Source organism: Nyctibius grandis, chromosome 15 (assembly GCF_013368605.1).
Source record: "Nyctibius grandis isolate bNycGra1 chromosome 15, bNycGra1.pri, whole genome shotgun sequence".
Classification (NCBI taxonomy): domain Eukaryota; kingdom Metazoa; phylum Chordata; class Aves; order Nyctibiiformes; family Nyctibiidae; genus Nyctibius; species Nyctibius grandis.
The window spans coordinates 4,431,582-4,456,601 of record NC_090672.1 but is presented as its reverse complement, the minus strand read 5'-3'; the positions used below and the strand labels follow the sequence as shown (position 1 = coordinate 4,456,601).

The 25,020-nt window shown below is 44.7% G+C and overlaps 2 protein-coding genes across 2 annotated transcripts in view; one reads left to right on the top strand and one right to left on the bottom strand.

The window, feature by feature from the left end:
- The first annotated feature begins 696 nt into the window (after window positions 1–696).
- On the top strand, window positions 697–24,538 carry LOC137670338 (urotensin-2 receptor-like). The gene is made up of 2 exons (XM_068413120.1): window positions 697–1,866; window positions 24,088–24,538. The coding sequence occupies exon 1, from the start codon at window positions 697–699 to the stop codon at window positions 1,813–1,815; it is 1,119 nt and encodes a 372-aa protein (XP_068269221.1). The 3' UTR covers window positions 1,816–1,866; window positions 24,088–24,538.
- The window catches only part of OGFOD3 (2-oxoglutarate and iron dependent oxygenase domain containing 3), a 47,652-nt gene continuing 44,791 nt past the window's right edge, over window positions 22,160–25,020 (bottom strand). Inside the window, exon 9 of the mRNA XM_068413121.1 lies at window positions 22,160–24,269. Coding sequence (XP_068269222.1) covers window positions 24,133–24,269 — 137 coding nt within the window. The 3' untranslated portion in view covers window positions 22,160–24,132. The remainder of the gene's footprint in view (window positions 24,270–25,020) is intronic.

Sequence of the window (25,020 nt, the reverse complement as noted above, 5' to 3'; positions counted from 1 at the left end):
TGATTTTGCAACTGTCCCCTGATTTCCTATCTAACTGTTTGGAAAAGTTGCCTCTGTAAACCTCATTCATCACACTCTGTACTTCACCCTCTTCAAGTGAATCAGCTGTCAGTAAAGCTCAAATTTAAATCTTACTATAACGTTGCCATGCTATTCAGAGTGAAATTCAAAATACAAGCTATTTCCATGGGGAAAAAAAAGGGCTATTTGAGCCCCGAGCTCCCACCGCCACCGACAGGAGCCAGAAGCCACCAGCTCGGCCGGGAAACTTCTCGGGAAGCTCCCGCAGCCCCCGGCTGCCCGGTGGGTTTCGTGGGCTGGGGCACACGGGGTGCTCCGAGCTTGCTCCCACCTCGGGGAGCCACACGCTGCCCCCGCACCCCCGGCTCCGCACCCCTCCGCGCCCCCCCCCCGCCTCGGACCCCGCACGGAGCCGCCCCCCTCCGGGACGGCACCTGCCCGGCCGCGCTGCCGGCCCCGCACCGGGCGGGGAGGGGGGGGCGGTCCCCGGGTTCCCTCCGGGCGCTGAGGGAAGGGGGAGCCCCGGCGGGGCGGGGGGCGGCGGCAGCCCTTCCCCCGGGGGCAGCCCCGCGGGCGGCCCGGTCCCGCCCTGCCTCCCGCGGGGGGCGGAGCGGCCGCCGGCGGGGCCGGGAGCTGCGGGGCCGGTGCGAGGCTGCGGGGCCGCCGCCGCCGCCTATGGAGCCCAACGGGACGGCGGCGGCGGGGGGGGGCAACGCCTCGGCGGCGGCGGCGGGCGGCAGCGGCGGGGGCGGGGGGGGTCCCCCCGGCAGCGGCCCCCTGCTCATCCCCTCGGCCTTCGGGACGGTGCTGTCGGTGATGTACGTGGCCGGGGTGGCGGGGAACGTCTACACGCTGGTGGTGATGTGCCACTCGGCGCGCTGCGCCGCCCCCATGTACAGCTCCATCGTCAGCCTGGCCCTGGCCGACCTGCTCTACCTCTCCACCATCCCCTTCATCGTCTGCACCTACCTGGCCCAGGACTGGTACTTCGGAGACCTGGGGTGCCGCATCCTGCTCAGCCTGGACCTGCTCACCATGCACGCCAGCATCTTCACCCTCACCCTCATGTGCACCGAGCGCTACCTGGCCGTCACCCGGCCCCTGGACACCCTGAAGCGGTCGCGCGGCTACCGGAAGGTCACGGCGGGGGCCGTCTGGTCGGTCTCGCTGCTCCTGACTCTGCCCATGATGCTGATGGTCACCCTGACCGAGGGGGGCAAGGCAGAGGGCAAGGTGAAGAGGATGTGTGCGCCCACCTGGAGCGAGGATGCCTACCGGACCTACCTGACGGTGCTCTTCAGCACCAGCATCATGGCCCCGGGAATCATCATTGGCTTCCTCTACACGCGCCTGGCCAGGACCTACCTGGAGTCCCAGAGGAACCCCCCCCACAAGGAGAAGAGCAAGAGGTCCCCCCGGCAGAAGGTCCTCATCATGATTTTCAGCATCGTGCTGGTCTTCTGGGCCTGCTTCCTGCCATTTTGGATCTGGCAGCTGGTGCGACTCTACAGCAGCCCCCTGCAGCTCACCACCCAAACCCAAAAGTGCATTAACTATCTGGTGACCTGCCTGACCTACAGCAACAGCTGCATCAACCCCTTCCTCTACACCCTGCTCACCAAAAACTACCGGGAATACCTTCGCAACAGGCACCGCAACTTCTACAGGTTCACATCCTCCTTTCGCAAGAGGGGCTCCAACCTGCAGTGTTCCTGGGGACGGTCCATGTCCTCCAGCAACCAGTATGACTACAGCTCGGAGGCCCTGGGCATGGCCACGCTGAAGGACAAGTGAGGAAGAGGAGGCGCTCCGGAGACACCAGGACCAGCAGAGCATCTGGCCAAGGTAGGGCTTTGGGACCCCTTAGCCCTGCAGGGTCCTAAAAACTCCTTTCTGGTGGTCACTCTAGTTAGGGGCAAGACGTTGTGTGAACCCGAGTACTGTGAGATGCGTTTGAATTTCTGTCTGGCTTAGGGCTGTCATGGGGGTCCTGCTGGGAGCCAGCAGCCAGCCAGGACAAATCCTTCTGGGTTTTGGGTGCAGAAGATGAGGTGGATACTGCGTTCAGTTCTGGCACAAACTCTCGTTCACGCTTTGCTGAGTTTTGCCCAGCTCCAGCTCTGAACCATTTCTCCTGTGTGGTTTCTCAGTGCTATCCTCAGGCTACGGCTGGGTCAGATCCACAAAAGTCTGAAATTGTGCTGTGTTGCTTAATTTAGCTGCAAGCCTCGGGTTTGCCCTGTATATTACCGTTGTCTGTTTCTAGAGTGTGTAAAGAGACCTTTAAGCCCCTTTTCCTAATACGTTCTAGTGCACGACAATTTCATCAAGCTTAAAGTCTCTATTGTAAAATTCATTGCAGCAGCACTTTGAACTCCAAGCATTCAAAACCCACAAGGTAAGCTGTCAGAAACCACAGGATTACCTAAAAAAAAAAACTTGTAATTTTTTAAGGTTTCTACCTAAGGTGGTTTGAATTTGCCACTGATTTTTTTTTTTAAAGTTGGTCCCTTTCTCAACAGTCAACAGGGCTTGAAAAACTGAAAATTTACCTTGGAAAGAAATACAAATGTCTTATAATCCTATCACTCAAAGACCTGAGGCTCTAAGAAAAATAACTGAATCCTGTGTCACGAAATTCATCATAAAAGGGACAAATTTATTCATGAAATTTCATCAAAAGCATTTTGCCTCAATGTATTCTGCTCATTTTCTCCCCCCTTATCATCTCGTAGTAAACCTTCACCACAGACACTAGAGATGCCTGTAAGCATCTAAACAATTGTAAAACCTCAGTTTATAAAATAAATAATGATTAAAAAGTGAATCATCATCAGGTTTCCCCTCGCATGGTCTCTTCACCCAGCTCTAGGGGAGGGGGGGGTATTTACCGGGAGGAGGCTGCTGTTCCCAGCTGTTCTCTGAAGAGCTCATGTACGTGGGGATCACGTTGGGTTCAATATTTCTCTTTCCTGTTTGGGGACAGACTCCAAGGATAAGTAAAGCATGGAATGAGTTGTATATTGCCAGCAGCTAGTGATGCCCAGGGACTTGTGAAACAACAGGCAGTTGCTTAAGGAACAGTCATTTCCACTTTCTTCTGGCATACTCCAACCCCATCCGCTTGAGGGAGTGCCATGCCAGCCCTGCAGTGTTACTGGGTTCCTGTGGCCTTCCGTGATCCTCTCATGTCACACGCCAAACTTTAGGGTATGTTTGTGCTAAAGCAGAGACACGAAGTGCCAACACTGCAGCCAAGGGTTGGGAGCAGAGGACACAGTGCAGCAACACGCTGGATTTTATGCACTCAACTAACCGCAGAAAAATAAACCCTTCAGGGCACATGTTGCATGAAGACCAGGGAAGCACATTTCTCTGCCGGGAGTTCAGGCATTCTTCTTACAGATGCAGTTGTTGGGGTGCTTTTCAGGGAGGGGGGGAGACAAGTAACTCACCTTAGAATTGCTTGTATTGCTTTTAACCATGAGACTGTCTTCGAAACACTGGTGATCACTTTGTCCTGTTCCAGTATCGTGCAGGCTGCTGAGCTGGGCTGTATAAAGAGACCTAAAGGTGCCCATTTCGTTATGAAATAGGGGAACTCGCGCACCGCTCACGTTGGGAATCGGCAGGGAGCGTGGGCTTCAACAGCTTTTAGGAACAACTTTTCAGGAACTAGTTAATTTTTTAATTATTCATTCTAAAGTCATTATTACTTTTCCTTTGCTTCCCATTTCCGAGGCTGGAAGTCACCCCCATACAAGAATAACTAAGATTTCACTCCAAAGGCGGTCTGGGAAGGCTGGAGTACGTGCATCATCTGCAAGGTGTGCTGTGCCGTCCGGCTCTCAGGGAGCGTAACGGTGTGGCTGGACAGACATCCCGGCAGAGCCCGGCATGGCTGCATCCCTTCCAGGTGTCGCACATGCCATTTGCCCACCTCTGAGAAAAAAAAAATAATATTATTTCCTTATGGCTATAGAAAGAAAAACCCACACTGATGGGGATCCTGACCTGACACTGCACTGATGTGTCTTGATTTCCATTGCATGGCCTGAGGAGAAGGTCCTTGGAAGGGCACTAACCCACCGCAGTGTTACAAGGCTGCTATGGGATGGATGATTACTGTGTATGAAATAGTTGCAAGGCATAGTGTATACCTATTAACAGGTATGTAAGGGGAAGCAGATGATGGAAGAGCTGTATAGGTATCAAAAAGAGTATTAGGGAATACACTTTCTGCTTTAAAAAAAACACATCAAAACATCTGAAGCCAAACAGTCTAAAAACATAGTTATTAGTAAGAAGGGGAAGCTGTAAAGGAGTCATGCCTAGAAAAAAAGGGATGAAAAATGCAGCGCAGATGAGATCTACACTCGTAACCTAATGTGGGGATAAGCAAACAGAAGGGGTTGATTTGGGGCACGCTTCCCGAGACATCCCATCAGTCCCCAGTGCTCTGCTCAGCATCACAAACGGAGCGTATGGGACGTGCTTTCTGTGCCACATCATCAGAGCATTAATCAAAGGGTTGATGGAGGAGCATCCAGATGAAAGGCGAAATATTGGATATTTGTCACTCATCGGGTTTTTCAACCAGTATGTGCTTCAGCCTGGTCCCATCCCAGCACTGTTCCTCTCTCCCATCAGGATCTGTTAAACCCATACAAGGTTACTCTGACGAGAGAACCCGTGAATTTGATGACGCCCACAAAGCATGTCATTGGGGCAGATGAGAGACTGTTAACACGCAACACTGGCCAGCAATCAGAAGACGCCGCTGTGCATAATGAACGGTGGCTCTTCAGCGGCGCAGGAAAGCACGACACGGTGCAGACCTTCGCAAACACGACTCCCCGGGAGCCACTCGTACTCCTGGGGATCAGAGCTCAATTTAAAAGATGAATTACATCAACAACATCCCTCTTATTCTCCCATCAGACCAGTTAAACTGCCAGAAGTTTAAATCCACAGAGGCTGCAAAAGTGGACGAGAGGAAACGGCCTCAAGGTATGGCAGGGGAGGTTTAGACTGGATATCAGGAAAGATTTCTTCCCCGAAAGGGTTGTCAAGCACTGGCACAGGCTGCCCAGGGCAGTGGTGGAGTCACCATCCCTGGAGGGATTTAAAAGCCGTGTAGATGTGGTGCTGAGGGACATGGGTTAGTGGTGGGCTTGGCAGTGCTGGGTTAGCGGTTGGACTTGGTGATCTTAAAGGTCCTTTCCAACCAAAACAATTCTCTGATTCTGTTTGATTCTGGAAATTGAGATAAGACACATAACCAGAATCCAGATGATGGGACTTTGCAAACTCTACGTATCTTGTGACTTACGGTAAATCTGAAACATCTCAGGCCAGGGCTGAAGTAACAACAGGAACATCAGTCAGGCTGTAACTGAGCAAAATGTGGTGATTTCCTTGAAAACAATTTTACTTTGGCTATTCTCCTACATTCCAAGAAGGCAAGCAATGTGTACCCTGGGAACATTTATCATACCCAAATCATTGTAATCCTGTGGTTTTTGATGTGGTTTTTGTTTTTATTATAAATGAAATTTTGCAGCGGCTTTAGCGATACAGCTCGTTCTTCAGCAAAATGGGAAACGGTGATTTTAGGGAAGGCAACAGCATTTTTGTTGTTGGGGCAGAGGTTGTCACTGCAAAACTCCATACATGCTTGACAAGAAAGAAAATAATTTAATCACTAGCAAATCTTTTCCAATAGCCCTTAGGGTTTAGGTATTTATGACAAAAAAAAAAAAAAAAAACAACCCAGACTGTGAAAGAAAAGCAGTTTCATCCTGAGTGCTCTTTCCTGCCTTTAATCTAAGGTAGCATCTACTGCCACAATGGCAATTTTTCTGCTTTCACTTGAAAAGAGAAAATGCCAGTCCTTTGTGGGACAAGTGAGAATGGTTGTTTTCCCCAGACATAGGAGAATCAATCTGAACCTTACTGAATTTTTGTAGACTTTACCTTCAATCACACATTTTTTAATCATCTTTCTCCCCACTGTTTTAAACAAAATTTGCAATAAATGCTCAAAAGCCCCACATTACAATTTAATCATGAGTGAGAGCAAATCATTAATGTTTTAACTCCTATTTTAGCAGTCATTTTTCATGCTTCGTGTGTGATTGAATACCAGGGAAGCCAGTGAAATAGAGGTGATTTTATGAGCATTTCGTACCTCACACGGTACCAAACGCACAGCTCACTGCCCGGCTGCACTATCCGAGGAGAACAGGCAGGATGACTTTGTTCAGCGGCTGTTCCATCAGCATGATGAGAGGAGAAAGTGCAGAAACCTCAGATCCCAGCCCAGCCCTGAAGCCATGGGAGCGGATAACGCAGCACCTGAGAAATCCTCAAGGCAGCCCCAAAAATCCATGTGTCTTTGCCGAGAAGTTTCGTGGGCTCAGGGACACTCGGCTCTTACCGTGGTATTTCGGAGTCCCTCCAGCGGCAGCAGCCACCTCCCATCCTGAGGTCTCAGGAAGAAAATTCCCTTTTTATTTTAGGCTTTAAAATATAGTGGTTGCACAACCTAACTATATAATAGCATTTAATAACTTTAAAGTATAATGTTACTACAACACCTGAAGCGGAAAAGTCTGATGTGAAGAGAAATCCTGCTTCCAAGTACTAACTTTCCCACATTTCTTTCTATGCCGGACCCAGAGTAACTTTACTCCTGTGATTTTGCACAGCATCCTCACAGAAACACCCAGAGCCGGTGACTAACTACAGTTTAGCCCAGCTGGGGGTTTTTTTGCCATATAATATTGGTTGTTACTGTTAGTTTCAATTCGTTGCTGCGGCTTATAGGAAATATATTGCTTTGTCTTCAAAATTGTAGCAGCAGCTTCACAGGAGATAAGTACCCTTGAAAGTTATTATCATTAGACAAGTTTTTTTGCCCTTGTTTGGGAATGTATCATCTAAAACACAGCAGAGAGAAAGGATGCGGCAGTTGGTAGCAAAGTATCCGGAGGGTTTGGATGGCCCAGGCTGGGTTTTGTGAAAGCAGAGGAAGGAGCTCGCTGCTGGCTCACTCGGCCAAACCTCTAGGATGCAACGAGCTTCTGTCCCACAGCCAACACTGAAAGAAGTTATTGAGGTATATTAAAACCCTAAATAGGACATACATTAAAAGTTATTAAAAATTATTAATATTTCTACTCAGGAATCCAGCTTTCTGCCCACAGTGAGTTTCTAGTGTGCTGTATATCACCTTTGGGGGGAGACTAACTTCATCCTAGCTCCCTCACAACTGAGCTTCATGATCTGCGGTCCCAACTAGAGCCTTCATATCCCCTAAGAAAAGGTTCCCAATGGGATATACCAAAGTAAAATTTGCTGCAACATTTTCCTTTTTTTCCTCACCCAAGAAAAGGACAATTATAAGGGGAAAGGGAGAAATGAATCCTGAAGAATTCTTCTGGCATTTGGACTCTACTTTTCTGGTTCTCTCCATTTATAATTTAAATTTTGAGTTAAATGAAATGTTTTTGTAGACACTAGGAATGCTTCTACACTGAGAAACAGGGTGAAGAGTTAAGCATTTGTTGAATTTAGTAGAGAAGGCTGAACTTCTGTATTGGGGAAGATCCCACCCAAACCCCTCCATCAAGATATCTGGAGGGAAAGTAGTAAATAAGTTTGTGCAAAATCAAACCATCCAGCAATATTAGCCGTGCTTGGCAGAGGATACAGTTCTAAAACCAAAGTGGTGCTAATGCTGGAGAAGTAAAATCTGCCAAGTTTGTTTCAGCTTGTTTAGGCCAATGTCTCTCTGAGATGTTGTTAGCCTTTCCTTGTGCATTCCCGTTAGGATCTTGAATTCAGCTCCTGAATTTGTAACTAAAACCAAACATGATTTCATCCAAACAAAGCAAGGGAGATTCCTGAAGCTAAATGTGGTGTGTCCATAAACACAGCCTTTTGGAGACAGTCACCGCTTCATATGCGCGCTCCTGCAAATCTCACCAGGGACATCCATCCAATTCACAACACTTCTATGCCTTTTATTTTTTTAAAATATCAGTTTGACATTTGAGAACCACAAGGCTGGCACTTGCAAGAAGCCTCCCAGGAAAAGGCACTCCATAGCAATTACTTCTCAGGCTACATTGAACTTATCTTTCAAAAATCTGGAAGGATGGGGAAGGTAAATGAACTGCAACATAGTAATGCTAAAAGGGGAGAGGTGGGATCACTCTTGAAGACACACATAGAGAGAAGGCACCTAAACCTCCACAGACATGCAGGTCCCACCAGACAAGCTGTGCATAGCAGTAAGCAGTACCAGCTCCTGTGCCAAGCTCCTGCAGCCTCCTCCCTTTGGGGAGCGTGGGCTGACAGCCAGCTCCCAGCATTACGCTACTCAAAACCCCAGTAACTCCACTGATTTAAATTGAGTTTCTGCTTTTTCTTTGTAACAGATTTTTTTTTCTTTCATTTAACATTGTAGAAAGGAATATCTTACAGGAATGGCATTATTATAAAGCCAGCTGGAACCCTACTTACCTCTGGCCACCACAATTTGAAAGCAGCTTTCTGCCCCTGGGCAGCATTCAGATGAAGGAGCAGTAGCAGGAGGACATGGGAAGTCTGCAGCACCCACCTGCCTCGTGCCTTGCAGTAGCAGCACTTACCTGATCCCACTCAAGTGTATATATTTATCTTCCTTCACATCATCTGCTGGTGGGGACTCACAGGCACTCACATCCCAAAAGCACTAGTGCTGTTGGTAAGTAACCCAGGCAGGCTTAGAGCAGGATAGCTAATAAAATCCAGCAGAGATTTACAAGGGTTTTGATGCTGGAGATGCCTATTGAGGCAGCACTCACCATCAGAGCTGAGGAGAAAGATTATCTGAAATAGGGGGAGGTCAGAAGTCCTGGCTTCTCGTACAAATTCACCACTGACTTGCACTGTGACCTCGGGGAAGTCACTTATTCTTGTGCTGCTGGTCATTAACTGCCTAGAAAACAGCGACGCTATTTCCATTGTCTGCACAAGTGTTTTAAGACATCACTGATGTGCGTGAAATATTTTGAGATCCTTGGATGAGAGCTGCTATGTACAGAAGGGAGAAGCTTTCCTTGTAGGGATAACTTAGTGTTTGGGTTCGCTATTAATGGCCGAACAGAGGAAGTGTTTGTGTACCAGAAGAACTTCTCCCTTTTTGATGAACAGCAGCCGGTCGGCAAAGATGATCCTTTGCCCCACTGCAATGGCAGCTGTGCTCGGCTGGCTTCGCTGGGAGCGCAGCCGAAATGGTCTCCTGATAAAAGCATCATCATTTCAGTGCATCAATACCCTCTCTAAAGCCCCTCCTTGGGTGAGAAACAATAGCAGAGATACAGTAGGGAAGCAAAATCTTTCTTCTTTACCTCCTGGGAGCCTCTTCTCCCCACCGTTATGGGTTGGGAGCACTGGGGTCAGGGGAGGGAAGGGCAGGGCACCCTCCCAGCAGAGCCCGTGCCGCAGCCTGCTCTGATGGCAGGATCGCAGTGCAGAGGAGGCTGAATAGAAAGAATTATCCCGACACTCATCACCGATTGCTAAACACAGCAGAGCTTCCCTGTCATTTTCTTGTTGGCATCTTTTTAGAATGATTAAATCTGTCGAGGAACCTCCGCCTGCCTGAGGCACAGCACGAGTAATTCCCGACAACAGAAGCAGAGGAAACAGCATCCGAGTAACTTGGCTTGGCTGTTTGCGTTTGTTTGTTTATTTGAATACAAAGGCGAGTTTATTATGGCAAACATCTCTCAAAGTGCTGCTTCTATCTTTGCAGCACCTTCTCTTAGGCAGGATGGGAACAGGAAGCTCCGCAGCCTCCAGTGCCCAGTGTTAGGGGAAAAGCTTCTTACAGACCTGGCTTAAATGGGGGGGGGAACGACACCACAGCAGAGGGATGGGGACAGAGCTGGAGCATCACTTGGTCTTTTACCTCCATAAGTTAATATTTTGTTTACCAGGCACTGTGTGCCCTGGGTATTCAGTATCTCTCTCTGTTACTCAGAAGAAAAGACCTGTAAGAAGTCTTGGGTTTAGTCCAATAAAAGACAAGAAGAAAACTTTAAATCTATAACTTCACAATCTCAGGAAACTGTTCGTGTCTCCCCCAGCTTGAGTCCCCATGTTCACAGCCCTAGAGGGGCCCCGTGGAAGCAGGGACGAGAGGGGCCTCGGGTGTGGGGAGAAGGGCTTCGACAGCTACCCTACCTGCAAAGTGCAGAAGTGGAATCGGTCATGTGTCACACTGAGTTACTCATTAATCTTAATGAGAGCACAGAGAAATCGCTTTAGGCTGAGAGGAGGCTTAGGAAGGCAATACTACATCAGCTTCATGCTGCCTCTAATAATAAACCTTTACACCTGGTGTGAAAACAGGACAGGGAAGAGATGGGCACCCCGAGGGGGCTCTGGAGGAGAGCACGTGCCCAGGCACTGACAGCTGCCGGAGACTTACGGCTTCTTGAAATCTCCCCTCCTGTCAGCATCTCGGCGCAGAACCAGCATTTGATGTGACAGCCACGTGCCCCACTCGAGATGCAGCCAAGTCCCAGCTTGACTTCCTTGCAAGTCCTCCTCTCTTCTTGCCCTGTTTACTGTGCTCGCATGCAAAGCCGCTACGGGAGCCTCCGAACTCCCCTACGAGCACTAAGCCCTCCCGGGGCAGGGTGAGGAGTTACAGAGCAGCGTGGGGCAACAGGAGCAGGACGTCTCTGCTGCTCTGATAGTGTCAGGGCATAGAAAGACAGAGAGAAGCTTGCTGGCACGAGCACATTAGCTTCGATCTCCAAAAAAAGCATCAAAGCAGCATCTTTATAGGCATTTTTGTCTTCTGTCACATTCTTCAGTAAATGTTTATCTCCGAGAGCTCCGAGGCTTGTGTTTCAGACTCAGTCTGTGGAGGGTCTATGTATAATTATCAACTTCATCCCAGGACCTGCCTTAACGATGTATATTCCCATCGCTTACCATAGACAGAATCTCCTGCCCACATTGAGGAGAGCTTTAACAGAAAGAGCGTGGATCAAACATGACTGTTTAGGTTATTTGTTCAGTAGAAATATGTGCTTGTTTTTAGCATGTTGATATCTTTGGCATTCTTACTTCAGTCTTAGGATTTTTTTTTCTCTCTCTCCACATGTTTGGTCCTTTCTTTGTGTTACATTTCCTTCTCAGCAACAAGTTGCAGCTTCTCCCAGGGACTCTGCTTCCACCCTTTGCTCCATAGCTAAAAACGCCACGTGTCAGACTCTGTAATACCCCAGTGAGAGTTTCAAGGCTTTGGGGAAATTTCATACCTCTTGCATTTCAAATCTGTTGTTTCAGGTTGCCCACAGAGAAGGCAAAAGTCTCTGTTGATTTCCACAATCTAATCAGAAAGTAGGCATGTTTCTGCAAGTGTGATTGCTATAAGCAAACCCTTCAACTACATGAGAGAAGTGATGTCTGCATAGGTAGGAGTATAATTTGACAAGTTTTTCATTTACTGTTGCTCTAGCTTCAACCTCCTCTCTCCCCTGATCTAGGCTGGTACATCTGTTTTTGCAGTCTTGCGGTTTTAAAGGATTAAGCTGTTTTACTTTATAGGGTTGTTGTGTTTTGTTGTTTGTTTTTTTTTTTTTCCAGTCAAGCCAAAAATAATTATTTCTTGTCCCTATCAGATTCATTGTCCACCCTCAGGCAGCTACACCAATACAACTGATGGGCCGTGAAAAGAAGCGCTTGTGAAACGACATCTTCAAATCTGTTTCAAAAATCATGGGTGAAAAGCTTCAATGCACTTGAGCTTGTTCTTGTTTAAAATATCGCTCAGACCAGTAAATGGCTGAATTCACAATCCAACAACTTTAACCCAGCTGCAACTCAAACTATTTTTAGCACTGGTGTTCTCAGAGGATTTGGGCTTTACCTTCTGTTTTCTCCTTTCTAGTCGGTAAGGCAGTGGCTGCCCTCTCTGGAGATGCACATTAGCCCCCAGGGAGGCTTTGGAAAGCCTTGTGAAGCACAATAACCATCAGGAACCTTTATATCTTTGCCAGAGCACCCATGAAAACATAGCACCGCAGCTTCGACCCACACTAATAATTTTTATGATGGCTCTTCAGTCTGGAAGGGACTATGTGCTTAAGGATGCAGCGTGGGGGAACAGTTTTCCTTCCGTTGCCTCTGAACCTGTGGGTTTTTTTTTCCTGTTCACTTTTCAGTTATTTGACTCACCCTTCACGGACTTCATTTCCCGGCACATTAACAGCTGGGGGTTTCGAAGGCTGCAGTTGGTGAGGGCAGTGCCTGGAATGGAGAGTAATTACTTGCTGAGCTCATTATAATTGTTCAGTTATTGAATAATTTGGAAAGTCAAGCAGGGGGAATATTTGGTTAATTAAGAGCTCATTTAATCACTGCTAAAATTAGCCTTCCAAAACAGTGCTCACCTTCCCCAGGTTTGAAAACCTTTGCTCCCCCACGCTGCCGGGGAAGCAGGAACGCCGGCTTTCTAGTCTTCAGCCATCAGGATGGCACTGGCTCTTTGCCTTCTGGTGTCATGGCTTTGGTCCTTGCTCCCTGCTAGCTCCGACCCTCGCACGTTTGACTTCCTGAGCATTAAGATCTCTCTGAAGCTGCTGTCAGTCTCCACTGAGATGTTTAGTTACAAACAACTCACCTGTAAGCGCTCAGGCACTTTTGAGACCAAATTCTCATCCAATTAAAAAAAATGACATTACAGACAGAATAGCAGGGTACGAGCACTTAATAGAGCCCAGTAAGTGCAAGCAGGAGAAAAGCTTTTGAGCCCTTGTCATATTTCTGTTGCTGCTGATCTAACACAGTTGCTGGGCATGTGTTTCTTCTGGTTGAGGTTTTTGATAATTTAAACTTTAGGAAGCGAGTTTACCACCCAGAGGATGCTTTCTGGAGCCTGGACTAACTTCCAGGGGCTCTAGGGAGTCTGCAAGGCAGCGCTTGAGACAAAAAAAGCATTTAGAGCTTATTGTCATGTCTTTACTGCTGCACCAAGAATGCCAAGTATCTGCATGAGAATTCAGGCAGGCTTGTAACTGAGAGGATTTTATTGGAGGACTTTCTGGGAGGGTTTTGAGGGAAGGACTTAAATTGGAAGTAGCATTTGACTCAAGATGAGTACAACTTAATTTAAACAATTAGTGAATGGGTTTTAAATAATTATTTTGCTTTAGGCTGTTATCCTTTGTCCTAGGTTAACTTAACACATGATATTCTTCCTGCACTGTATCAGGCAGGTGTAACTACCACTGCAGATATGCCCTTGGGATTTGGCTGTCAGCTGGCACATGCTGGCACCCTCTTCCCAGCATGGAAGTCAATCACAGAGGGTCAGAAAGGAGAAAAAAAGAAAAAAGCAAAGCCTTGAAACCCTAGCTGTGACCACAGACAGATTTATCCCCTTTGCACTTCCAAAGTGAAAAATGTTTAGAGCCTCCAAGAACGAGCAGCTCCTCCGATCCTGTCTGTGGTAGCACAAAATAAAGAGGAGGAAGAGTCCATACTGAACCTCATCCTTCACAATACTCTTCAGAACAAAGTAAACTTATTTTTTCTGTTAGGAAGAAGACATTAGAATAAGCCAGACCTTGTATGTCTGGAGACATAACAGTCTTTTACAAAGGCATCCATGAACTTCTTGTATTTTGCTTTTAGTTCAAATGTTGGGGGAAAAAAAAAAAAGAAAATAATTTTTAACCAGGTTTTTCAGAGCAAACTCTGCAAGATAAATTCTGCAAAACAGGAGAGCCATCAAGGCAAGTTGATTTTAAAACCTGACAACCTTGACAGCCTCCTTGCAGCAGCAAGGAGCCACGTCATTTCTGCAGTTACCCATGGTTACAAAATTGTTGAATGAAATGGAATCCAAACGTGTCGAGGCTTGTAACAGGCAGAACAAATGAGCTGGAATGATAACTAGTTGAGTACTCCACTGAGTCCTTAATTGAATATTTTGCCAAACTCTTCCAAATTAATGGACCTCGTCCATTCTGAGGCTGGGCTGCTGAGGAGATGAGGAAGCTCCTGGTGGGATCTAGTTAATTTTAAATATTCCTCTTTTTTTTTTTTTTTCTTTTTTTTTTTAAAGAGGGCAAAGCACAAGGCAGCTCTTCAAGAGATCCTGTGATTTCAAGTACAGAAGTCTTATGAGATATTCTCTCCCTGCCCCCAAGGAATCAAGTTAATATATAGGTTAGAATTAGTGTTTTCTCTTCAATTAGTAATTTCTTCTAAATTAGTAAGGCTGAGACATCTACTTTAGCAAAACAGTTAAGTAGCACATCAATAAAGTAGCTGCCTTAAACCAGGCAAGTGACTTTGCTTGATTGCCCCCTTAGTTTCATCAGCACTACACACATTATGCCCTGGAGGGTTATTGTTTGTGTATTCTGGGCCACCTCCACTCCCAGAGCAGGGATTTTTAAGAAGACCATGGCTAACTCCACATGAATAGAAGGGGCAAAAAATAGTACTCAGATCTAAATAACTCACTTCAGGGTCACCTCTGCCATTACTGGAGTTTCTCATCTGCATGAAATTCAGAGCATCCTTGAATGCCTGTCTGCAAGAGCAGGGCCACAGCGGTCTTAGCAGGGTGTCCTGCAGGCAGCAGGACTGGCTCCTGCTGCCACCCCATGCGAGTGCTCAGCCCGGGGACACCCCGTGGCTTCAGTCACGCTGCCAGTCACCGATCCGATCCTCCTACGCGTCTTGCCAAGGAAGCGGTATTTAATCAAAGTGGTTCCTGAACTAAAGTTTTTCTAACTATTCTTCCTGAAACGTCCCGCTTTAAAGTAAGGCTTTATGCAAAACATCTCTGCAAATTAGCTTATCAAGTTCTGGAGGAGCTTTAAGTTTAAAAGAAATCTGTTTTAATCATTCAGTCTTGCCTTTGTGCTTTCTGGCCCTTCCTGCTGGGTATCTCTCAGGTTTCCGTGGATCTATGCCACCGAGGCAGCTGATTCTGTTTCCCTACATTTTCTGCTGGATTTTGGAGGTACTGTGCTGGGGAAAAGGACAACAGAAATGCTGTCAGGATCTTTTCTTCCTGCTAAATGTCCCTGCCAAAGCATCTTTCTGCAGCACACCATGGCAGCATGAATTTTCTGCCTCTCCTGTAGCCTCCTTTCCTTACTGGTACCCAAGAAAGTACAGAAAGTCAACAACTAGAGAGTTCTATCAGCAAAGGATGGCTGCAAACTGACCTCAACTCTCAACACTAAGTGAAACGTCTCTAAGAAACTGTTTCAGTTTCTTCTTGTGAAGGGATCCCACACTCTGCTGAAGTCCCTGGGCCATCAGGTAGTTTTACCTTTCCCCACCATGTGTACCCGCATGGCATCAATCCCCATCAAGTGTTATTCGGGATGTCAGACCTTGCCGTTCAGCACTTGCTCTTACCCAGATTTGGCATTTGCTCCTTCTCTGCCCCGCTTCAGCAGCAGGAGGTCTCACCCTTCCCAGCACCTGTAATGTCTTGCTGAGTCCCACAAAAGAGCCCAAATATCTCCCATTCCCCCAGAGAGTCTTTTCTGCCACCACCAGCTCCTTAGAGGCTCCAGATCTGGCAGACGTGTCCTCCCCATCCCAGCTGCTGACTGCATTTTGGACTTGACAGCCAGAGCACACCATCCAGCCCCCGCCATACCCTGAACCTCCCCCTGGGGTGGTCTCTACTGCCCACCTTGTGAGGGACCCAGGGACACAAGGGTTTTCTTGGCTTCCTACGCGGGAGCGTGTGCAGTCAGAATTCTTGTAAGCATCAATTTTACTGCCTCTTCCCAGCATAAACTGGACAAATTAATGGAGTCCTGGCCCCGAGGATAAACACCATCTCCGCTGTTTAGAGAAACTGTCTCCTGAAAGCAGAAACGTGCAGCTGAGCTGCCAGCCTTGCTGCTGGGGAGCTACATCGGGGTACGGGAGGTGCCTGCAGGCTGGGGGCACTAGCCCAGCACAAGCCTTCCCTGCTATCAGACATGAACAGGAGCAGTCTGTAAGGAGGATTAAGACTAGAAAAACCCTGTGCAGTTAACTCAGGTACCATAATAACAATCTTAAACTTATTCTGCAGAAATACAGAGGATTAGCAATCTTCACCTTGTAAAAATTCCTGCCGAGGGCCGTTTTAAGCCTAAGCCTGTGCCCAAATACAGAGGTTGGCTTTTAGTTGCAATACACCGATGCTGAAAAATGCTCAGTTTCATGGAGTTTTTGTATTTCAGATTAGTTTCAGCTTTTTAGGAATGGTAAATCCTCATATGGCTAGGAAGCATTCTTGGCTATTATCTCTAAAAAGAATTTACTCTAATATTTATGGTCAGGCTCGTACTTTTGAAGGAGACTGAGATTAGATACTCATTAAGTCGAGCATTCTTTCCACACCTGTGTTCTTCCCAACAAAATAGTTATTTCCCAATTTCAAGGCAGCTAATTCAGTGACAGATTTTACTTGTCGCATTGATACAAACCTGAACCACTGGCATGCTCCAAGAGTAAAGCTGGCTCAGATGTACAAATGCTGTGCTCAACTTTCAGGGCATTAACAACAACTGAAAAATACTTGTCTCCTAAGTGATGCAGTCTGGTGCAGCTGTACTACTCAGAGTGCATTCAGCAAGCATGCCATCACTATTAGACAGATAAAATCTTATTCATTTAAAAAGACTTTGCAATATCCTTGTCTTATTCCCACCTTTGTGTTCTCCATACCACAAACAAGCCCTCACCAGCACTTAGAAAGTAGCTATGGATGTCTAGAGCAAGCAGTGACTGCAGCCTTAGGAGGCAGGTTAATAACCAAGCTGAGTCTTCTCTCCTGGTGCAACGTCCATCCCCTGCATGTCCATCCACAACTAGAAGGAAAGAAAACTAAGGTTCAATAACCCTGTTCAGCTGATGGGCAGGGGAGAGACAATGACATTTACTTTTTCTTTTAATTTAATGGATCCATTTACTCTTTTCACTCCATTTCATTCATTAAAAACAAAGCTTTCAGGCTCAAAGCCTTCTGTTTTTTTTTCAATTCTGTCAAAAGGTCTAATCAGAGGATATTCCTGTTCCCTATGACCCTTGCCATGTTTGTAACTGTACTATATAAGCCCTTATAAGTGTACGCACAATTACAGTACTATTACACCTCCCACTCCAGGGAAATCAGGGGAAGAGCACGGCCACTGTCAAACACCTTCACTTCTGCCTTGCTCAGGGATCCTGCAAGTCAAAGCTGGCCTGACCAGAGGACAGAATAATTCATTTAGACCTGAACATCTCAAAAGTATCTCCCTGTACAATTCAGCTATGGAAAAGCTTTTGATTACTGCCAGCCTGTGCATGTTTTATGGCTGAAGTATTTAATTTAAGGAGAATGATTAGGAAGATGACAAGTTTTAATGGCCTGCTCCAAAGCCTATATAAAAGTCTTAGCTACAGACTTGAAATGTGCTTAGCTTGTATGGAAAGTGGTAATTTTTGCAGCATGCTGGAATGCACTGACTCACAAGCCATGTGGAGGTGCTAAAAGCATTTAGAAAAAGTCAAGAGATCTCAAGTTCCAATTGCTGAGATGAAAATACCAAGGCTCAAAGGTAGCAGGCAGTCAGCTGTGAAGATGGAAGACGTCAAGGCTCTTGGCACTAATAAGTGGGACATGAGTGAGTGCCTTCAGCACCTCCCAGGCTGTGTGCTTTCAGCTGGGCACTCTACAGGAGAAGAGCCTTCCTGAGAAATCCACATACATTTATTTTGTGCCTGTGCTGAGGCAAGAGAAATGACATTCTTCCTGCCTGCATGTGGTCTGAACAGACGAAGATCTCCAGCAAAGGGTGTGTATAGCTAGAAAGTGAAAATAAGCAGGGAGAAGACTAATTTCCAGATATCGTGCAAGCATGAAAAAGCAGAGTAGAACCTCAGTGGAGGGTACTGAGGAGCAGGTGCATATCCCCTGCACCTCAACTAGAGGATTACAAAATGAGTAAAAACTTTGTCCTTTCTTATGGTTCCAAAAAACCCAAATTTTTCGAACCTTTTTTTTTTTTTTTTTCCCCCCAAGGGGAAATTTTCCTGTATATTTATGCATTCAGTCTTAATTTCTTCTTGGATTGTTTCTTATTTACAGGTCTAAATTCTGCCTGGTGCCAGAAAAGGTACAATAGACAGATCTATACATGGAGGACACCATCCCCTAAAAAAGGCCCAGCTGATGCACAAAATACATGCAGAAGAAAGCGTAATTCATTATTTTTTAATTAGATGGATTCAGCATGACTTATTTTAGCATACTCAGCATTCACTATTAATTCAAACAGAATATGGACAGGATAAATAGCTTAAGTAAATGGTATTGAGGAAGAGGTCCCGTTGGAAGTTTTAGGATGGGTTTTAACAGCAAGAGGTTTGCTGCTTGAAAGCTCACAGTTTCCAGTTCTTTGTCTGATTTTCTAATGAAACAATAAAGCAGACTGAGGAGGGGGGGGAAAAGGTCAGTTCAACATAGATACAGACATTTCAGTGGGAGAAATCTCCTGTAGCTGCTTTCTGCCTAACACCATCTTAAATTTAACTTACCCCTCTGCTTGACTTCCTTGTGTTGTATTTCTTTTTTCATATTAGTAAATGGCAGTTTATTTTGTTTGCATTCCTCCCTCTGGAAAGGAGTGCCTTCCTATTTAATTTCTATCTGCCTTTAAAATAAAGAAACAAATGAGAAAACACACATTTATGGCCCACAGAACTGTCATAGTGAAGCCTCAGGATTATCCAGCAGTAAACCTAGGTATTTTGAGGTTTTTGCTTTGTTTGGATGCATTTAAAGGTTACAAAAATAAAGGAGATGGTACTTCCAGGCTGCATTATTGATTTCACAGTAAGAACTATCCAAGCAAGGCATTTCTTGTGGTGATCCCACAGTCTGATCTGCATGTGTAGCATCCCATTAATGAGAATTCACAAAGGAGCAGCTGTACCAGCCATTCCTTAATGTACAACAGTCACTGTCAAAGAACAGCAAAAAAGAGAAAAAATAAGTTTCTCTCGTATCTGTTTCAAAATTCAGTACTCACTGTCCACAAGTTATCCTGAAAGACAAGAATGCTCGACAGCAGGCAACACTGGTCCCTACCTTGTCATTATTTCAGCTATACAGGAGAACAGGCAAGATGGAAATAAATATCTCTGAAATAAAGGGTGTTGTTTCAAGGATGGACAATGCCTGTAATGGAAGAAAAATGAAGGAGTATTTGGAAAAAATGAATGCTGAAGACTGAAAAATCTCAAAAATTGAGCAACACTTGACAGTTCCACTACTGTAAGAAATTCTTCTTAAAGATTAATACACTGCATGGACTAAAAGGGATATAGGGGAAAAGCTAGTTTCTTTTCAGTTCTAGCAAGCCAGTCTATGAATAAATAATGGACTGAGCTTATACACCTTATTCAGTATATGCTACAGGTAAAAGCTTAAGTATGCTAGGACAGAATTGAGAGATGAAATAAGTGATTTGAGGAGAGATGATGGACAGAATCAAAGACGTGCAGCTTGGAAACAGGACAGAGTTATTTTCCTTGGACAGTCCATCCTGAAAAGCTTTAGTACAAGCTGCCAACACTCATATGGAAGATAAAAAGTGCCTACACAGATAGTTTAGGGATAAGTGGATTGTCAGTAGAAGAGAGGTGACTGGCAGGTTTCAGCAAACATGACATAAAATTAGCTTTCAGCTTCTAAGAAGGTTTAGAAAAACAGAGATAAGGCAGAGTATGCTATAGTTCTTCATGGTATTTTATAAGGAGCAGTAGATACTCACCACTTTACAGTGGCTCTCTTAGCCGGATTTCCTGAGAAGACTGTCTTTCTCAATGAGGCTAAAGATGATCGATGTGTGCCAGAGCCATCTGCGGTTGAGAGAGGAAATAACTCTTCTGCTGTTCTTGGAATGTTTGGTTGGATTTCCGCACGAGAGACTCGAAAAGGAGAGACAGCAGTTGGGATTTTTTTTCTTTGCTTGGGTGAGGGTGGTTGGTTGTATTCCCCCCACCACCACTCAGAGCCCTGACCTCCAGCAACATCTCCTGGTTTTACTCCTAGAATTTACACGAGACAGAAATATTGCACAAAGCTACACGTGAGCATGTCAGAGAGATCCATTTCACATAGAAACACTGTGTAACAATATCTGGATGTAGAAGGAATGTGAGGAACTCTGTATTAAAAACAAAACCCTCTTTATTTACTGGGGAAAGGAAAACTATAAAGGAAAAATTCAAATGTACGAAGAATTGCAACTGAAGAAGAAACAAAACCAGATTTTCTTGACAGCATAGTCGTTACCAACGCCATTTCAGCTACACTGTTATTTTAATGTGCACATCATTATGTGCTACAGCCTCGGAAAGCACCCTGTCGAGATGTTGACCTTATAAATAAAAATAAGAGAGACATAAAGCTAAATTTCTGCTATAAATCCAAATTTAAATCTTTCTGTAAATAGAGTATCCTGATAAATATTTCTGGACTTGAAATTCATTAAGACTGAGCTTAGAATATTTCAGGTGGACAACACACATTCAAGAAGATCTCAAGATAAATGTACCTTTCTGAACCTCCAGTTGATTTATAGGGAATTAAAAAACACATTTTTTCTACAACTGTTCAGACAATGAAACTTTTATATATAAGAAATTCCAAGAAGTCCACTCAGAGTTCCTAGAATCATGTCATAGGGGACAAAAAGTTAAAATAAAATGCGTGCCACAGGATTGAAAGCTAGGTTTATACTAAAAACCTAATCTGGTCACATACCTGTTCATTTTACAGAAGTTCCTGATAGTCCCCAAAACCTTTGAATGGAAAGATAAGTTTTGAAAGTCATACAATTTCACAAGAGGCCTCAGGAAGCTTCAGTCAATCTCTTAGTAGGGATTCAAACTCTGGCTTGCTCTCCTGCCGTACTTTCACCCTGGCACTTTTCACTCAAGCAGGCTTTACCTTTCCTTACAAATATTTTTATTTCAAAATACAAATCAACATTCCCAAATACTCGTCACAAGAATGCTTTCAGGTACCAGACTGTAAATTTAAACGTCAGGACTTGGCCCCAATTCACACTGAAAGTGTGCTGACCTTTCCTTGCTTTGTTTGAACCACGAGACCTCTTTACAAATGTTCTTGCACAACCGGGAGACATCAAGCTGAATCCTGCCAACGCCATGTGTTCAATTAAGAGCACTTGTCTGCAGCAGCTTGGCATCAGATTTATGCTACTTAAACAGAACAAATCCTGTCCTCAGCGCAATCGGAGTTCTAAGAAACAGAGCACTGCACTTCCCAGGAGCAACAGGCAGGCTGAACCTTAAAGAGGACAGAGAGTAATTAAAGTATTTCAAATTCAGAATTATCTGTCAAGAACTGGGAAGAGATACCCTTAATAAAAAGTTATTCAGGGTATTTACATCGACTAAAATAAATTAAGCCAAGTTTATTTCTAGTGATCAGTGACTTCAGCAAACTCCACTCTGCCCCAGGAACATCAGCCTTTCTGCAATTACCGTTTTCCTGCTGGAGGCCGTGTTCAGAATCTTTTAGACTGCACTGTACTTCCTCACTTGCTCTTTAATTTCTTCATAGATCTAGATATTGCTTTTAGTAGTCTGGATATTGAAGCTTCAAATAGAAAAGTCTTGGTTGGTACTGAAACATACAGCGTATTGAATTATTCTACTTCTTTCAAAAGATGAATTCTCTTACCAGGTACAGCGCGCACATCTTTCCACAAATTACATTTGACGGGTTTGGTCACCATATTGAACACATTACTGATAGGACTTATGGAGAAGTTAAGAATTTTGGAACATTGGATTCTCCAGGATGAGGTCCTGAATCCAACCCCAATCCAGGCAGGTCCATTCATATTTAGATTCCACTGCTATCAGGTGTTTTTGTAGAAAAGGCCCTACATTTAAACCTCAAGGTTACACTAGGAATTAAGTTTTAAGCCAGTAAAGCAGTTGCTGGTGATCTTGGTCTGCCTTCACATAGACTTACAACTTAGGTGTAATGCAAATTTCTTGGAATTAACAGTCTTTGAGACAAGTATTTAGATATGGAACCCAACCGACTTTATTATTTCCCAGCATCCAGCCATTTTAACAACTCTTCCTTGTTAGCATGGACAAGGAAGCCTTTTTCAGGTTTGAGAACAAAGAAATGAAGTTACAGAAGACTAATCTTGCTGGTGTGCCAAATTAGAACACTCACAATAGAACAAGTCGAAGTGTCCGGTCATCATTCGTCTTTATATTGATCTTCAGTGTAATCCCCCCCAATACTTATTATTTACATAAAAGGGTAGATTAAAACAAAAGGGAAAAATGTATGCATAAAATTAAAAAAAATTTTAAAAAAATCAAAGCACATTTCCAGATTTTCAGTGTTTCACAGAAATTACATAGACTATTAATAAAACAAATCAACATGTTTGCTTCAGAATTTGATTGAGAAAAAAATCAGGTTTTCCTACCATTTACTTATCAACGCGCTGACCCGCAAAAATCTTGGCTTGTAATAAGCAAGCAAGGTACCTGGCACGATTACGCATTTGTTTGTTACTTTATCTGTACTGCAATGCAGTCATCCCCTTTCTCTGAAGTCCTTGCAATTTGTTATTCAAGGAACACCACAGACTAATGGTCCTAGTTAATTAAAAAATGTGTCCATACTAAACTGAAAAAGAGAAGTCCAAAAAGAGCTATTGAGAAGCTTTCTGAAACAGATAAAACATTGGTTTGGGCAAGATAAAACACAGTATTGCACAACACAAGATTTGTAGTTGCGTCAACAATAAAAAAACCCAAGCTTCCTTCAACTTGGTCTTAAGATTACACTGACTACATGTATTTATTTGGCCTAGAAGTGTTTTATTATCAAGCTCCAGCTCAAGACCACATCAATTTAAAATGTAGGTGGACACCAGTTTCCCTCAGACCCCACACACCACAATCCACTGGTACATGTGGTTTTGTTAGCCAGCCTTCCAACAGCAAGCCAAGGCTTACAGGATTCAGTCTAAGGAAGCCAGAACTGGCATATGGAAAACCACAACAAAACTAGCTCGTTTTCTCAGCTGTTCCCCTCCCAAATCCTACTGCCCTACCTGGGAATTAGGTATTGATGAATGCTCCGATGAATCCAGAGGACTGTCTGATTACCTCTGCCCAGCTCTCCTTTTTAGTATTTACTTAATGTACAGGGTTACATGGTCAAGCCATCTTCATGAAGAGCTCTTAATAACCTTAACACTGGGCTTCCAACGTGAACACTGATCATTTTCATCATGACTCTGAGAAAACAAGGCGAGTGGGGAATGCTGCATTCTGATCAGAGCAATCTAACGCCGTGACATTCCCTAGCACACCAAAGCATTTGTAATCCAAAGCAGTATATTTTCTGGCTAAGCAGAGAATCGTATTTCTAACTCTGTATTAACTAGTCCCAGTTTGTAGCAGAAAATATCTGTAGTAATTCAATTAAAAAAAAGTTCAAGTAAGTCCCAGTAGTCAAACCACAGGTGTATTGCTCACTAATGCCCATGCTAAGGAGAATACTCAACACAAGGTCTGTTCAAAAGAGTAACACTCATCTTGCTCTGTTAACTTAGGTCAAGCTTTCTACATCCCATTAGTAACTCAAGAGACTAAATAATTAAACAACAGGTAACAGCAGTATGGGGACTCATATCAAGACATGGTCCAAAAGATTGTTTGTCTGTTTTAAACTGGAGAATTTAAAAAAAAAAATAAAGAGCTCCAGGACTCCTCTTTGTAACCTATCCCTTCAGGACACGAAAACAAACCATTTTCAGAATATACCAACTTTAAAATGGTCTTTAAGGCACTGTTTGCAACATTTATGGAAAAGGACATATGAAAACAAAATGTATCACAATATATTAATACAGCTGGAAAATTCTAATTGAATGTGAGGTTACATGAGATGTTATCTCCCTCTCTCCTCTCCTTTTGCAGGGCTTCTCTCATTCCATTTGACCTCATGTTCCATGCCTGGAGGAATTACATCAAGACTGGATCCCCAATGCCATGGTCTGGGTTGCAAGTGAAGGAAATGGTGATGGCATAGCGAGTGCCCCAGTGAACCTTTTCCACCCGATGAAGGTTCTCCGATCCAGAGGTGAAGAAGGAAACCCGGCCTGTAAAGACACAGTATTTAATCAGTGACATGGAGCTGGCCACTCAGCTATCAGCTCTCTGCACAGTTTTGCTGTTGTCTCAGTCCAGCTGTTCCCTAGCTACCTGAGAGCCCACAGGTCATCACCAAGACAAACTGTTATGAGCTTACGTCGCACTCTGACAGCTTTATGTACTGTTTAAAACATACATTAATCCTTTGTGCTGCAAAGCTGAAGACATAACTCCACCATATCTCATAGTTTATAAAAGGCAGGAGGAGGCCAAGAACATCTGAAGCCAGTGCTCAGTTGCCTAAAAAAAAAAAAAAAAAAAAAAAAGGCAAGCAACACTAGTGACTGTCAGTAAAGTGTATTGATTTGCTCCCCTTCAGTCTGGGCTCTGATTTTAGACCAAAGGAGGAGGAAGTACTACAAAGGTGGCAAAAAGTCTTCAGTGAAAAAATGCTCAGCAGGTTTACAAGCAGCTGTGGCAGCTTATCAGCTTTGTACCAAGTATTTGCTATAGCTTTTTGTGCACAGCCTGATCACTCACTGGTCAGCCAGGTTAGAAAGTTATGTATCAGTCATATATAAATTAATTTTCCTTAGGAAGAGCCACTCCATCAATGCATTGGCTTGGAAATTGTTTTATGGATGCAAGTGTTTACTCCTGAGCTTCATCCTGTCCAAGCTTTGACCACCACCCTGCCTTGGGGTTCTCCAGGCCTTAAGTGGCATTAAGGTGAAATGCAGTTACTTTGATAATGACAGC